We start from the raw sequence: 16,860 nt of genomic DNA, 5'->3' as shown, positions 1-16,860 counted from the left end.
TTGCCTAAATTCGAAAAGAGGATCTAGACACACCACCTCTTCGTCGATTTTAAAAATGTTTTTGACAGCACGAAAAAGAGCAGCCTCTATGCTGCCATGTCTGAATTTGATATACCCGCAAAACTAATACGTCTGTGTAAACTGACATTGAGCAATACCAAAAGCTCCATCAGGATCGGGAGGGTCCTCTCCGAGCCGTTTTATACCAAACGAGGTTTCAGATAAGGCGACTCCCTTTCAATTTACTCTTGGAGAAAATAATTCGAGCTGTAGAACTAAATAGAGAACGTACCATCTTCTATAAAAGTGTACAGCTTGCTAGCGTACGCCGATGATATCGATATCATTGATCTCAACAACCGCGCCGTTAGTTCTGCTTTCTTCACAATGGATAAAGAAGCGAAGCAAATGGGTCTGGTGGTGAACGAGGGCAAGACGAATTATCTCCTTTCATCAAAAAAACAGTCGTCGCACTCGCGGCTAGGCTCCCACGTCATTGTTAGCAGTCAAAACAATGAGCTGTATGAGATATACGACGACATTGATATAGTTGATCGAATTAAAAGACAGCGGCGTTGGCGGGAAAACACTCTAGCTCCGTAAGTATTAGACGCAGTACTCGCTGGGGGAAGCAGAGGAAGAGGAAGACCACCACCCCATTGGGAAGACCAGGTGGAGATGGACCTGGCTTCGCTTGGAATCTCCAACCGGTTATGTCTTCAGACTTAGTAGTACGTATAGTAGAGAAATGCACCTGGGAGGATATTCCAGCTTGGAAGCAGCCGAGGTTAACATTATTTTTCATTTTTTAGTGAGGTTCAGTGATTTTTATATTGTTTTTGGTAATTGTTTTATCCCAAAGAATAAAAAAACATTTTCAAAAAGTGGCTAAAACTAATATTTTTAGTAACGGAGCTACCAACTAAACCGTTCCAATAGCATATTAACTGTTCATTGACCAGCTTCGATTGTCGGTTCCATAAATATGCAAAAATAATTATGTATGTAATAAAAAAAAAATTGTATGTAAATAAGTTTTTATTAAGGAAATGTTTTCGCCATAATTGTTTCGCATAAATTTGCCATTAACTTGACACGACAGACAGATAGATGCGCTGTCTGCTTAACATATTGTTGCATAAAAGTGCCGCAAACTGTTAAACAATAACGTTATTTTTACTGACAATTTGTGTGATTATTGTTCTTAGGTGCATCAACGCATGTACAAAATCTTATTTTTAACACAATATGAACCGAATTCGCCCCACTGTACCGTTGACTGATAGAATCTGTAAATAATTGTTATTTAATGACAAATAAATAACTGGAAATCATGCGTCTATTACTGTGTGTATGTACTGTTACACCCCGTCAGAGTTGTAATGCATAATTAAATCGTTAATAATTTATTTACAACACTAAAAATAGATTTGTTTGTAATAATAGCGAATTATTATTTTTTCCTTACAGTTTGGTCTTCCATCATGCGCAATCACGCAAGCTCAACGCTGATCACCACACGCAAACCCTTGCCAACACCACCCGACTCGTCACTCATCATCCTCACGCATCAAAAGCCTGCCAATACAGCCGGTTCGACCAACACACACAGCCAAAATCCACTCTTCGACGGCGAAGCCGACAACAAGCACCAATTCGCAATGGACATGGATATTTCCTATGGCTATGCTAATGGACAGATAGATAATCAAAAGTCCTCCACTGAGACCTTCCTCAGTGGACCGCTAGTGTTTCGTGTACGTCCTGATGGCAGCCCAGTTGAGGAGGATCAACATAAGCCGCTGCCACGTGATGATGACTTAGAAGCCTATCAATTAGCTGGCACCACGGTTGGTAATGGCGCCGCTGCTACAGCCAACAGCGCCGCTCAGGCAACAACAGTGATTGGGGGACAGCCGAAACATCGCAAAATCGCCATGATCAGTGATCTTAAACAGCAGCATTTGGCCTCATTGGCTTTGCAGCGCGATTTACAACCGCCTTATGAACCGGCACGCTTGCGCCGTCAACCAGAACAGAGCGTAGCTACTGCTGGACGTGCAATTCCACTGACACAATCGTTCCACGCTCTGCCCTTTGCTGGCTACTACTATGCCAAGGGTCAGGCGTAAAATTGCATTGAGCGCAGATGGAAGATGAGTGCAGAGAGGAGACAGTGCTCGTTTATGCGAAAATAGAAGAAAAGTAGCTTAGAGAATCAGCGTTAAGCTTATTTTGTTGTAGAATTCAGGCGAATTTTTATCAGCCTTTGATACAGTTTATGTATGAAATTGCTGCCTAGAATTCGAATCAAATTAAATGAATTATGTTATATTCTTTGGAAAAGTAGTTTTCTAAAATCATCATCTATCATTCATAAATTACATTATTTACCACAATGAATATAATTTAAAGTTTAGTTAGTAAAATTATTGGTGTGCATGAGCTTGTGTCTGTATTTTTTTATACATGTGAATATGTGGTAATACTTGTAAATTATTTTTAAGTTAAATTCTTTAAATTTGTTTGAATATTTATAGCTTTAAGACAAAAATCTTATTTTATAAATCTATAGACTTACTTGTGGTACTCTATTGAATTTGTACATCTATTATTACGTTCGATTATTTATTGTATGTACTTGTAAAATTTTTAGGTTATCTTTACTGTACAATAAAGGAATTCTTTATATATAAAAATAATCATTGTGCTTTGTGCAATTGATTAATGCTTTTTGAACTAAAGGAGAATAATTAAGTGGATATGTAGATAGAGTGGTTGTTTGACGACGCACCTAGCCCTTTAGGAGGCCGATTGTGAAACCATCGGGACTAAAATCCAAGCAGTCTATTGTCTCATCTCTGAAACTTCTCGTTCTTCCGATGAAGTTCATAAGTGAAAAAAGTCTATAAATAGCTAAAGCCATATAAATGTCCACTTTTTCATGGTACGGTGGTGCCGGTTCTGGCTAGTTCATTTGTTTTTGAATTTGTAGTCGAGGCTTCATAATATAGAAAAATGCATTGCTGAGATCATTTGAATCACTAAAGAACAAAATAATTTTTAAAATTGATTTACAAAATCGATGAAGTACATATACCTATCAAGAAGAAAGACCATCACCCATCTTGAGACCATTACATTATTTGGATAATATTGGATAATATTTGAACGAATAGACCACGTCCTGCATGCAGTGAAACCCATATAGTAGCCGTAGCTGAGAGTGTACACAAAGACCGTGGAGAGTCGATTCGGCGCCATTCGCAGCAACTCGGTCTGACGTATGGAACGACTTCGCACATTTACGTTGAGATAAAGTACATGTTGTGCGAGAACTGAAGCCGGTTATCCTTTCTGTGGGCTCTTGAAAAGTTCCAAGAAGATCCGACGTTTACGGGCCAAATTTCTGGCTCAATGGGTATGTAAAGATGCAAAATTGCCCTGTTTGGGGGAAGAGCAATCTGACGAGATTCAAGAGTTGCCATTTCATCCAGAAAAAACAACGGTTTGATGTGGTTTGTGGATCGGTGGAATCATCGGTTCTTATTTTTTCACAAATGATGCCGATGAAAACGTAACCGTCAATGGCGACCGCCATAGTACCATGATAACTGACTATTTGATGCCTGAAATTGAAGCTCGTGATCTCGGCGGTTTGCATTTGGTTTCAACAAGACGGCTCCACTTTCCACACATCGCATCATTCAATGGATTTATTGAAAGAATACCTTGGTGAGCAGATAATTTCACGTTTTGGGTCGGCCGATTGGCCACCAAGATCGTGTGATATTACACTGTTAGGTTTTTTTCCCGTGAGGATATGTAAAGTCTAAATTCTATGCAGACAATCCCGTTTCGATTCAGGCCTTGGAGCAAAACATCACGCGTGTCGTTCACCGGTACTAGTCAAAATACTCGAACGAGTCATCGAAAATTGTACTCGACGGATGAACGATCTGAAGAATGTTCTTTCGAATGATAATATACATTCCGCATTAAATTTAAAGTTTCTGTGTTTTTTCTTTAAAAAGCAGAGAACCTCGAAATGGATCACCCTTCAGTTGCTATAAGAAATGCGCCTAATGCATAGCTTCGATTCAGCTCAAGTTACCATTTTTTCTTGTTTTATAATCAATTTACTAGTGATTCTCTGTCATTTATTTAATTTAACTAATTAACTTTTAATTTAACTTTTTTCAAAACTCGCCATTTTGTGAAATATTTGACATAATATTCAACAAATAAAGTGTTTACTTTACCAGCAAGTCTTATGTAGATTAAGATTTCGTTTCTAATTTAACTTTAGCGTTCACTGTCGCCTTTGTCACATATTTGGATAAACATTTTGGATATAGTTTTTTTAACTTACACTGTATTTAAATAATTTTTAGTGTAGCCTGAAAGAGAGATATTATATTCCATTTTCCTGTACCCGAAAATAAATTATCAAAATTAGTCCTTTTTGATGGCTCTAGACTGGTCTAATCTCATAATCAACATTAAAAGTCTATAAAATTTCCAGTAATATGGATTAATAACGTAATTAAATTCAACCTTATGATATTATCAGCATAAATGAATCGGTATTAACCTAAAAATACACCGTTCAACAGTATTGAACTTCCGGCCATACAATTTGTGGAATATCAAGAAGTTGCACGACAGAATGCGAGGCCATTTAAACGTTTATCAAAGCAATCCATGCTGGAATACGGGAATTCGAGAATATATACGTAAGGGTATATGCCTATATGTAAATTAATATAATTGTAACAACATTAAAGACTGCACAAATACTTTTTCACAGATTACGCTGCAGTGGCAGTTGGTGGCCGACTAAAAATTTTAGCCGTTGCTATTACTTAGACAATCTGACCTTTATAAACGAATATATATAAATTGTATTTGTGTATAATACAACTTATCAATCAGAATAGTATGGCCTTCAATTAATTTCTTAAAATATCAGTCTTAAATTAATTTACTATAGCAATTTGCTAGATAAGTATGGCACCGACTTTACTCACCTTTTACTTAGTATGGCACACACTGCTGTTTATATGACTGTAATTTAGTTGGTATGTGTAGGTTAATATTTCACTTAAATCAATTTTTATTACTCAACTGAATTGTTTAAATAAATTTGCACAACCACTCACTATTCGATTTCACTGCTTAATTTTTATGCGAATTCGCGCAAAAAGCTTTTGCACAATATTAATTTTTGACATTTCGCGCACGCTATTATCGACTCTTTCATTTATCGAAGTCGATAAGTTAGTTAAAGTTCCGTGTAGTTTCAGCTGATGATGTTTTAAACACACATTTTAAATTGAGAGTTTAAAATTTGTTATTTTAGTTTTTAAAATTATTATGAGAAAATAAATATAGTTATATGTGTATATATATGCATGTATTCAAGTATTTACATTATAAATAATATTGAAATGTGATTAATGTCCGTTCAATTTTGAAGTAGGAAGGTAAAATTTGTTTCCTGTTTCTTATGTGTTTTGTACTACCGCACATATATAATTATATGTAAATGGATACACATACATTTACTAATACATATATATAACATTTAAATGGCTTCCACTTAGTAGATACGTACTACATATAAGTAAATCTAAAAACTATATCCAAATTTTGGTCAAAGCAGGCAAACAAATTTAAAATAAATGTATGTTTTTATTGTAAACTTAATTATTATTAAGTTTATATGTAACCAATAAACAATTTGATTAAATATAACTAATAAGACTATTCTTTAATATATTACAAAATATATTTTCATATACCTACCGCTAACATATTTCGACTACTAACATATGTACATATACTTACATACATACATAAAGTAGTATTTACATATGTACATACATATGTGATGATTGTTTTTAAATTGCGTTGAAGAACAGTGTGAGGCGCAGAGGCCATTAAAACAAAACAACAACAGAACCGGCATATATTCGGAAAATACACTCTCCAACTAGTTCGTATGCCGGAGCTCTCACCTATCGTACTGGTTGTACGCGGGCTCTGCTGTGGTAAGCAGCCAGTTGATTATATCAATTCGTCGCAAGTGGTTGTGAATTTGTGTAAACGCCAAGACAAACTGAACTCATATTAATAAAATTTCCAATCATAAAAATTAAATATAGTATATTTATTAATTGAAAACCGTTGATTCAAAAAAAAAAAGAAAACGAAAGGCCGGTTAGTATACAATTACATACCATACATTTTGCTATATATCTATTGCATGCTGCACTTACATGTATGTATATTAGGTACATATCTGCAAAATTACAGAAAAATATAATAAAAATAGTAGTGCGTGTATATGTATGCGAGTTACTTGAGGTGTTTGTGTGCGTGGAAAGATAATTGTGCATCAACGTTAAATAGGTACTAAATATTATGAAGGGTTATTGAGGAAGATTGGTGTCTACGTTCTCACAACCGGTTAATCACGCCTTAAACTTAATCAAACAATTGATTTAATCCACATTATAACTAGCCATAATTAAAATATCTATTATTTTTTTGAAATTTGTAAAAATACTTGTAATAATACCACAGTAGTTAATAATAAAGGGTTTGTATATAGTCATATGTTGCAATGATTAGTTGAGCGCTAACCAACACTATCAGCTGAAGTAAAGTTCCAGAAAAATCAGCTACTTCATTTCTTTCACAGCTGTTATACACAACTCTCGTTTGACTTTTTTATTTATTTTTGTTGTTCTCTTTTTCTAATCACCGAAAGGTAAATAGTCAAGTCATGAACCGGGTACTTATTGGCTGTTGTTTAAAATTTATTCTATTATACTCCTTAGGTAAAAATAATGTTATTTTTTTGATTTCTTAATGGGGTTTTTAGTAATTAAAAACAACGAAACGACTACTTAAAAACACTTGGGTACAACGCAACCACGTGGTTTTACTTATTATGGTCGTTGAAATTCGGTTATCTTATAAGCCGTGTGTTAAAATGCCGTCACTAACACAATTTACCAGATGATTTCCTCTCCAACTCTCATAGCCGCCATAAAACACACGTCAGAAAAAACAGCAAAAACTGGTACAAAAATAAAAATTTAGAAAATATATACTACATGTAGGTGAAAACTAAAAAGCCGCTGCGCAATAGGAAACACGAGGCTGGAGCGTTTATACATACTTTTGCTGAAAAACAGTGCTAGTACAAAATATTGAGTTATCAAAGTGCTATGAAACTTTAGGGTACGTACTTATCTATGACAAAAGTAATTTCTGGAACAGTGAAATTTGCAATATTTTGTTATCAGCCCCCTAAAAGACGTGACAATATGTGGAACAGCTGAGTTTGTTTATAAAGATAGTATACATTCCAATAAAAAATAGCGTTTGCTTAAATTGGTGGAACATTTGCAGCTATTGAATCCTTACCTCATGGCAAGAAGCAACTGCCCACTTTGCTATTTGATGTAGAGAAAAGATTATAGAAAGAAAAGTAGTGCAAATGTCACTGACATCGCTCGTCAAACGTGTGTGCAAACATGTAAAGCCATGGCATACGAACCGGGTCGCCGGCGCTGCAAGTTGCGTCCAAGGCAAATCAAGTTTTAATGTTTGTAGTGGATAATAATGACCCCCTACTGCCGGCTGCATGCACACAGGTATCCCATAGTGAACCCCATCCAATATGCATTGTGGTAGGTAGTTGTGGGATGCGCAGGGTGATACCGGTTGGCTGCCGTTAGTTGGCGGCTGTTTATTATTTAACAACTACCTTCGTATTCCACAGAACAAAATCGATTTGAAGCCGGTATTCATAGTGGACAATTTGTCTACGATGTTTGGCTACATATGTATGTATATATGTATAAACAAGCATAAGTACTCATGCTTAGTTGGTATACGTTATTGAAAATATTGATAAAACATTACAAAATATATTCTTTATATGTACATATATGTACATATGTATGTAATGTATACTACGTGCTTAGAATCACGCAAACACCACGCAGCCAAAAAGTAGATGTACATAAGCAGAGGGTGATTTCGTTAAGAAAATTATATCATGGTTTCTCTTTTGAGTTGTTGACTTATGTAAAAGTGAATATTGTGGTAAACACGAATTAAACGTTTAAAACAAAAAGTGTTAAGATCGATTCCATACCAATTGAATTAATAATGCTCACTAAGCCTCACGGTAGGTAATAATTAGCCGGTATTTCGTCAGATATCTCACAAAGTGTGTTTCATTCAAAAATCTCTCGTTCCTACGTATTCGTAATTTTAATAACGCAAATAGAAAGACCTTCAGCCATATGTACCTACATATGTATCTGCAAACAAATTACACATACATTGGTATTTATTGTCGAGATAAGAAAAACTAATAAAAATAGAGCTAAAAGCGGTGAGATTTTTTTTTTTCAAAAATAAAAACATACAAATGTCGACAGTTTCTCTAATCAACTCGGTTGGGTTCTCTCTCTATTTAGGGACCGAATTGTCTACACATAGACAATGAGTGTTCTCATTTTTATTCTTCAAAGATAAAAACATTGTAAGGTTTATATTATTTTTGTTGATATGAATTAACTTATGTATGTACATACATGTATGTATGATTGTTCATATGACGACATTGTTATCGTTGCTGTTTTTGTATACAAACAAAATAATAAAAATTAACCCATTTATGTACAAATTTATGAATTTACTCTTTATACAACATATTAAATATGAAAACTTGCAATATAGACCAAGAAACATATAAGAAAATAATCTCGTTATAAAAACATATACATATGTACATACTTACATACATATGTATGTATGAACATATGTATATTCATATAATCCTTAAAAATGATTTGTACCCGCGTGATTTGTATTTCTGTATGTATGTATGTAGATAGAAAAAAAAGAAAGTGAAATATAAGTGCAATTGAAATCAACAATTTTCCATGGACATGTACATATGTATATACATAGATGTGTAAACATATGTATGCACCAAGCAATAGTATATTAATCGGATGTTACATACATACATATACATATTTCTCCTGGCTCAAATAGCCCTTATCAGGTGCATTTAGATTTAATAGGAATGCAAAAAACTAAATTGGGTTGGTAGAGCGCTCACGCCGCTAGTATCATCAAAGACCGTTATCCCTATAAACAATTTCTTTAAATGAAATTTTAGTAAATTATAAATTGTCTTCAAGTACTAAGCTGTGAACCTGATAAAATAAAAGTATATACATATTCTTTACGCTAATTGAAATATTTTTCTCATTGCAGATTTGCATCGTATAATTTCTACCAGATAGAAGTGAAAAGAAAGAATTTTAAACTAAAAAACTTGGTGTGCAAACAAATTATAGTGCGTTGAAAATCAAATTTAACAGACATTTAATTTATTAAAAAATAAAAATCAAACAGAAGTGCATAAAAGCATTGGTGTACAAAACAATCGTTTACTTTGTTCTATCTGTCTAATATTTGTAGAGCTTATTAACTAAAAATTGTCCAATTGAAATTTGTGTTACAAAAATGTCGGAATCTACTGCCACTCAAAACTCCTCTGCGCGTAATAAACATTGCCCGCCGCCCCCAAGACGTAATAGCAAAAATTGTGGCGGCGGCGGCACAGAATATCTTGATATAACGAAAGAGGAGTTTGCGCGCATCGAAGATGCTTTAAAAAAAGAAGAATTTCGAAAATTATTCTTTGAATATTGTGAAGAAATACAAGATCCGGAAAATCGTAAACTATACGAGCAAGAAATTAAACAATTTGAAGCAGAACGCGGAGTAGATGTGCGTTTTATAAATCCTGAACCGGGTTTCGTGATTAAAACATCAGTGGGCGGGGTAACTAAGTGTTTCGTAAATGTAGCAAAATGTGCTGAACTAACGCGTCCATCGAATAAGTTGTGCCTAAATCCAGAAACGGGTAATCCCGACTTAAGCTGGTCAATACCGCTTGCGCAAGCGCCACCACGTGACGATTTAGATGCACAGGGAAAGCGTTGTCGCGTTTACGATGTGATTTTCCATCCGGATGCGTTGTATTTGTCACAACGAGATTCCGCTTTCCGTAAGTGCCTCATTGACACAGCGCTGGACGCTGTCGAAAGAGAATTCAAGGTGAGCAAATTTGTACTTTCGATAAACCTATTAAAATCAGTGCAAACTATTACTTGGTTGATATCTACGCCTACATACAAACATATATATGAAGTTATATGTATATTAATGAAGCATTTGTCACTACAGGTGGATTTGGATCGTACAAATTTAAAATTTCCAAAACTACAATTTAAGGGCATGGCGCGCCCGATTGTGATACGCACATTGTCGAAAAATGCGCCACCAGAGGCTGCCGAACCACACCCCTTGGATGGCATTTCACCCGCCAAGCCATCAGTTGATGCCGGCGAACCCAAAATTATACCGATGAAGACACAAAACGAAATAGCGAAACCTGAATTTAATATACCCAAATATGTTATTAAGCATCGTCGTGATGTTGATCTCACAGAATACACCTATGAATTAGACGCTAAGTTCAGTGTGACGGTGCCGCGTGAGTTGGTGATAGAAATTGAATTACCTCTCCTCAAGTCTACAGCCGAATGTAAATTGGATGTGACAGATAAGTCATTATATTTATTGAGCGAACGTCCCGGCGCAAAGTATCGTCTCAATTTAGATCTCCCCTATGCTGTGGATGATAAGCGCGGTGTTGCACGCTTTGATACAGATCAACGACGTTTGTGTATAACACTGCCAGTTACACAGAATAGTCCAAGACAGCAACGTGCCATGCATGATTCCATTTTCCAACTCAATCGCGAAGACAGCGGTGTGGAGAGTGATATTCGCGAAGAGGGCAATTTGCATTCGAATAGCGAATCACCCGTAGATGAACTAAGTGACACGGTGGAGGAAAATCTGAGCGCATCTGGTGACGATATGAATTGTGAGTATTAAAATTTAGTAATTTAACATACATAAGTAAATACAAATTAAGTGCAAAACTGTTGAGAATTATTTAAGTACATAATCACTTGATAAAATACAAATTGTCACAATATTTAGTTGATAAACGCGTAAATTGATATTTTACATCATTTTACCCATTCACAGCGCCGCAGTCTTCCAGCTCGCCAGTGCCACCTTCAATAAGCACTGCCAACAATTTCCTTAAGAGTTCCATTCAGTATCAACTACCCGCCAAATTCGACTGCAATGTCTTGGACAATGTTATGTCTTTGGTACTACATGTTCGCAATGTACAGCCGGAGTCAATAGCAATGCTTAGAAGCACTAAGAGTCTACATCTACAATTTACATCGATTGGCAGCGGTTATTATCCGACGCATTATGCACTCTACTTGCAACTGCCTGATGATTCTAATGCTGAAATTTCCTCGGCGGAAGCTGAAGCTTGGGAAAATAATGTAGTACTAAATCTGAATATGGCTGCCTCCAGTGAGAATATACACAACTACTTAGTTGGTATTGACGCCAATGATTTGAAAGAGTACACAATACAGGGAAAATTCAAATTGGCTCACAAATCGCGTCAATCACGTAAGAAGTCGCCACCAACGCCCCCAATTTCACTTTCCTCATCATTGGACATTTCCGTTGAACGTTCGGAGTGTGAACGCTCGGTGGAAATCGAAATAAAACCTACTAACGAAGTACAATCTACCTGTACGGCCAACACCACAGAAGATGAGGATGGTTTGGTGCATGCAGCCGATGTGGCGCCAAAGAAAGTGAACAAAAAACAAAAGAAGAAGAATAAGAAACGTCGTTCACTCTCCGAATCGGTGTGTGACGACATTAAGGTGTATCAAAAACAGCAGCAACAACAACAGCAGGAACAGCAAAAACAATTTTTAAAAGAGGCTGCTAAAATTTTGAAAGATGATTCTTCTAATTCACCGGATGATAACTCATCACCGGAACGTAATGACACAATAACATCCAACCTACAGCCACAATCAATGGCAACCCAGTCAATGGCTGTTCCAAACGGCGTACAACAACGAAAACAACGTAGCTATTCGGAGTGTCGTAGCGGTGGTAGTTTGGTAAGTAGCGGTGCTTCCACTCTACCACCCTCTTTCAAGGGTATTTTGAAACGCTACAGCCGTTATGAGCCACGTCCATCGATTTCCGACAGCTGTTCGTCTATCGATGAATATTCGTCGTTCTCTTGTTCCGTGGATGGTGGCGTGGGGAGCAGCTTGCATTTCTCCCAATCATTCAGCGACATACCGGAGGAAAACGACTCCAATAGGCTATCGGAGAGTTGTAAAAAGACTGTTAGATTTAATGAGGTCATCAAAGAGCAGGTATTTAGGTGAGTTTCAACAAAAATAACACTTTGATAATGTTTACAAATTATACTGTGCAAAAACAAAACCAAACAAGTCGTCTACATTGAGATGCCCCTTATCTCGATTTGCTGTACGGCTGATTTGCACAATTTCACAGTTAAATTGCGCAATTCACAAATTACTCGAAATGACGTGCATCACTGTTGATAAAACAATTGAACACTGTTTACGCAATATAAATATTCTCAAGTGTATACATATTTAATTTGGCTTAAATTGCCACAATTGCGAATTATTATCTTAACTATGCTTTCTTCTTGTATTTTAGGCTAAATTCCAGCATTTTGGGGCAACGTAAGAAAAACCAGAAACGCCGTGATCGCAAACAGCGCGCCTTGCAGCGCCGTCTCAGCGAAGGCGATTCTGCCGACTACGAAGATAACAGCAAGGTGAGTAAATTGTAGGTAGGGGATTACTAGAAAAGTAGCTAGGAAAGTTATCAGTGATTTTGCGATTAAAATATTGTTGTTATTGCTATTATTTTTGTCAATGTACAAACAAATAATTTGTATGTTTCAATTGCGGTTTTAACCGATTTAATTTTTTGCTAATTAGTTGAGTACACGTCTAGCATTTAGTTAGGGTTCTATTTTCGAACTAGTAAAATACGAAATACATATAAGTATATAATCAGTTTTTTTTCCGAATATATTGAGTCAGTGTACATTTTGATAGGTAGGAAATTAATACAAGACTCCTTAGTCTTTAGAAGTGAGCTTTTAATATATACAAATATGGAACTTAAATTTTCGAAATATATTCGAACTTAATTAGGACTCCACTGACCCTTTGATTATTTACTATAAACAGTTCTTATCTAACAAGAAATTCTCTGCTTATTTATCACTATCAGTTAATTAAATTTAATTATTTACTTAAAATACTGTTAACTCACATATCTGATTACATTCGCGGAGGCGTATTTGTTTTTATACTCGTCTGATATTCTCATTTTAAAATGTAAACAAATATACAGATGTGTGGGTAATAAGATTTGGGTACAGGGTGGTCATTATTTTGCTTTCTTTTTGAAATTGCGGCAAAAATCATTTTCTTCCGCATTTTACTGGTTTTAATTACAATTATTATTTATTTTTTTACAAACTTCATTGTTCTTCTTCACAGTTGTTTATTCAATGTCTCCTTTGATTTTCTCACTTTACCTCAAGGACAGCTGGTTCGATATCCCCTTAAAAGAGTCTAGGATCGATCATTAAATAAGATCCGCGGTGTCACTTAGCAGTCTCGAGATGGGCTTTTGACGCCTAAGTTAATGCCTTCTGTTTCTCTGACAAAAAAAAAAATTCCTCATCGCACTTGTTGGCTAAAATTTCAAAATAAAACAAATAATCCACCATATATCCTTTCCCAAGCACTTGTCTGCGGGATTTCCAATCCGCAAATACGACAATCTTAATAATTTTTCGATATTTCACATTGGAAATCAGCTGTGCAATATTTTACACTTGACATGATTTAAGGATTTCCTCGAGTAAAAAACAGTATCTTTCAAATTTTTTTCTCATATAAAAAATGAAATATTTTATTAGAATTTAAAAAATTTATTGTTACAAACATACACTATTTACAAAGAAATTCTGAAATTTATGAGAAAAATATTGTAATTTTGGCCAATGCGCGGCTGTTTCCGGTGACCCCTCGGAAGAAACTTGCGCCCGCGTTGGCAGGATAACTGCTTACAGAATCATCTAAAGTGAAAAAAATATGTGCTTTAGTTAAAGCCTTAACTTAGAACTTGGACCAAGGAAAAAAAATTAAAATTGGATTTTTGGCAGACATTTTTACAAAAAATTTAAATTTCGTGACATTTTGTTTTGAAATAGTTAATCGAAAAAAATCCTTCTCCCCAGTCTTTAAGAATTGTATCTCAAAGAGCTGTGTAAAAATTTATGAATATCGGCTGAGTAGTTCTCGAGAAATCTTGCCAACCGAGTTCAAGTAAGTTTCGAGAAAAACTATTTTAAGGACAGCGCACTTAGCATAGCAAGGCTCAAGCGCACAAGTTCTCAAGGCTCTATCTTCGAAACTATTCGTCGGATCAACTTGAAAATTTTGGGCAATATTCTAGAGGTGTTGTAAAATTTAATAAGACAATAAAAAATTCAATTTTTCTAAACCCGTAAACCCATGTAACCACTTAAATTAAGTAATAAACTCTATATAGTCCACCCTTGCATGTATGTATATACATATTTGATTATACATATGTATATAATATAGTATATATGTATGTATAATTTTAAATTAGTTATTGGCATCACGCCAGCTGTGTATCTCGTTGCACAAACATAAACATGTGATATTTAGATTGCATCGCCAATATTATGATATACATACATATATACATATTTACAAATAAATACTTTTTATTGTTTGCACCGAAAGTAAACAAGTGGTCAATTTTGTCATTTAAGATTTTGTTCTTTAATTCGAAGGAATCACTTACGTAGTAAATACGATTGGTATACATATGTATGTACATATGCTAGTATATAGAGCTCACTTGTTAATTTGTGTACATATGGATGTGTGTAGATTTCACTTTATTCGTCGATTTGTTTGCTTTGCCAATTTGTTTGTTTGCATAGTATAGCTTAATTACTTCATTGATTGCAGTGTTTTAGCCTCAGAAAGTGGTACATTGTTATTTTTGAATTGATTCTTGGCGGCACTTTCGGTAGCAATGCTATAATTACTCGCACAGGGTGTGTGCGCACTGGTGTGCATGTGTGTTTGCAGAATGCTAATGGGGTGCAGCCGCTAGGAGAGGGTGTTCTTTTAGTTGTTGTTGTTATACTGGCGTAACGCTTTCGCCATATTACGGCACACTGTATTGTTTGAAATAGAGATCGTCCGCGTCGATTTCATCAAATTCCAGGAATAAAGCCGGTCAACATCGTGTTATAACAATATATAAATATCAAACAAAAAATCATAATTCTTTAACCTATAATTTCTAATTTATATTTGCAGCCCATTGACTTGGACGCTGACAACCAATATCTAAAATCGAAGAGTAAAGGCGGTGACAGCGCAGACAACAGTATTCATAAGCCGCCGCATGCTGGTGGCAAGCAGGCCAATAAATATAACACCGCCAACAAGCAGCAGCAGCAGCACAACGCAAAGGGCGGCAGCAAAATGCAACGCGCACGTCTCGAATCGGAGGAGTCATCCGACGCGGATGCTCACAGGAACACGATGATGTTCGAACTCGATATGTAGTGATAGTGGCCGTGTATAGCGAATGCATGCGCCAAAGCAGAGTGGAATTGTACAAACAACAAACAATCATAAAGAAGCAACAGCGACAAATTAACTCGCGCAATTACAAAAGCAACACAAACCACCACCCACCATATAATTAAACATCGTCTCATCTTACATTGTTTGTGTATACTGTAAGCAGTGCATGTATTCTATTTAGACATATGTTTTAACTACTTATATACCATACATACATATATTTATATATGATTTGTTGGAAATATGCTTATGTATATGTGTATTTACAATTTTCATTTTGCCTTAATTGTCAAACATTATTAAGTAATTTTTATATGCTTAAAATTTGTAGTTGCTAAAACACAAACAAACACACACAGAAACACACGAACAAAACAAAAATAATTCGACATTTTAAATGTGAATTTTATAATTGTAAGCTGTTGCATGAGAAATTGTAAATTATTACTTGAAGAAAAAATTTACTTCAAAGGAAAAATTTGTTACCATTTACAGACACTTTGGCATAAGCTGTGTCGCAATTGTTTGATATATTAAAAAAAAATAGCTGTTTTCGATTGATTTTATTTAGCGTAAGAAATTGGAATTGTTAATTATACATACAACAACAACTATTGGTAAAATTTGTACTTTGAAATTTGTAAAAAGCAACTACAACAGCAACAATTTTAGCATACATATGTAAACATTCTCATCCTCATCGCATACATGCGTTCATACGTACATACATACTACATTTCTTTACATACAAGTTGTACAATTTTTAAATACAATACAATTAATGCATGTTCTCATATGCTCATACATGGACTCAATACATTCTGAGCACTTTAATTATTATATTTAAATGAAAAATGTTAATAAAATATTTTAAAATTATAAATCGCAAATTGTTTAAATTAACTAAAGGAGCGCGCTATTACTTATGCGGGCAAGTGCAATTTGCATTTTTATACCGTTAGAAAGCCATAACTGTTGGCAAATCTACATATAAAGGTTATAATGCTGAAATATTAATATTCAGCAGGATTTTCCAAAACTCTTTGAAACCTATTAATACTATTACAACAACAATAACTGTTTACTTAATTTTTAATCTCTTAACCTTACAAAATTTGTGGAGAATTACGAACTAATTTGAAAGCTATCTCAATTTTACACAGGTCCT

At 35.1% G+C, this 16,860-nt stretch overlaps 2 protein-coding genes across 3 annotated transcripts in view; both read left to right on the top strand.

Annotated features, from left to right (window-relative positions):
• The window catches only part of LOC120772393 (rhythmically expressed gene 5 protein), a 48,177-nt gene extending 45,570 nt beyond the window's left edge, over positions 1-2,607 (top strand). Inside the window, exon 3 of the mRNA XM_040100983.1 lies at positions 1,471-2,607. Within this exon, the coding sequence (XP_039956917.1) occupies positions 1,471-2,132 (662 nt within the window). The 3' untranslated portion in view covers positions 2,133-2,607. The remainder of the gene's footprint in view (positions 1-1,470) is intronic.
• Positions 2,608-6,077: 3,470 nt separating this feature from the next.
• LOC120772448 (protein kintoun) lies at positions 6,078-16,575 on the top strand. 2 transcript variants are annotated; one of them, XM_040101069.1, is made up of 6 exons: positions 6,078-6,222; positions 9,310-10,158; positions 10,288-10,993; positions 11,161-12,388; positions 12,694-12,814; positions 15,420-16,575. In XM_040101069.1, exons 2-6 carry the CDS (start codon positions 9,562-9,564, stop codon positions 15,669-15,671), a joined length of 2,904 nt encoding a protein of 967 aa, XP_039957003.1. In that variant the 5' UTR covers positions 6,078-6,222; positions 9,310-9,561; the 3' UTR covers positions 15,672-16,575. The 2 variants fall into 2 exon arrangements, with proteins under 2 accessions (XP_039957003.1, XP_039957002.1); XM_040101068.1 differs by lacking the exon at positions 6,078-6,222 and adding an exon at positions 6,951-7,251.
• The last annotated feature ends 285 nt before the right edge of the window (positions 16,576-16,860 follow it).

This window comes from Bactrocera tryoni, chromosome 3 (genome assembly GCF_016617805.1).
Source record: "Bactrocera tryoni isolate S06 chromosome 3, CSIRO_BtryS06_freeze2, whole genome shotgun sequence".
NCBI lineage: Eukaryota > Metazoa > Arthropoda > Insecta > Diptera > Tephritidae > Bactrocera > Bactrocera tryoni.
Note: the sequence above shows the minus strand (reverse complement) of the source record. Positions and strands in the feature narration are given on the sequence as shown.

Coding starts and splice junctions, on each gene's coding strand:
- LOC120772448 (XM_040101069.1), top strand. CDS start 9,562: ATGTCGGAATCTACTGCCACTCAAAACTCCTCTGCGCGTAATAAACAT. Junction 10,159..10,287: donor CTGTCGAAAGAGAATTCAAG/GTGAGCAAATTT, acceptor TTGTCACTACAG/GTGGATTTGGATCGTACAAA. Junction 10,994..11,160: donor ATCTGGTGACGATATGAATT/GTGAGTATTAAA, acceptor ACCCATTCACAG/CGCCGCAGTCTTCCAGCTCG.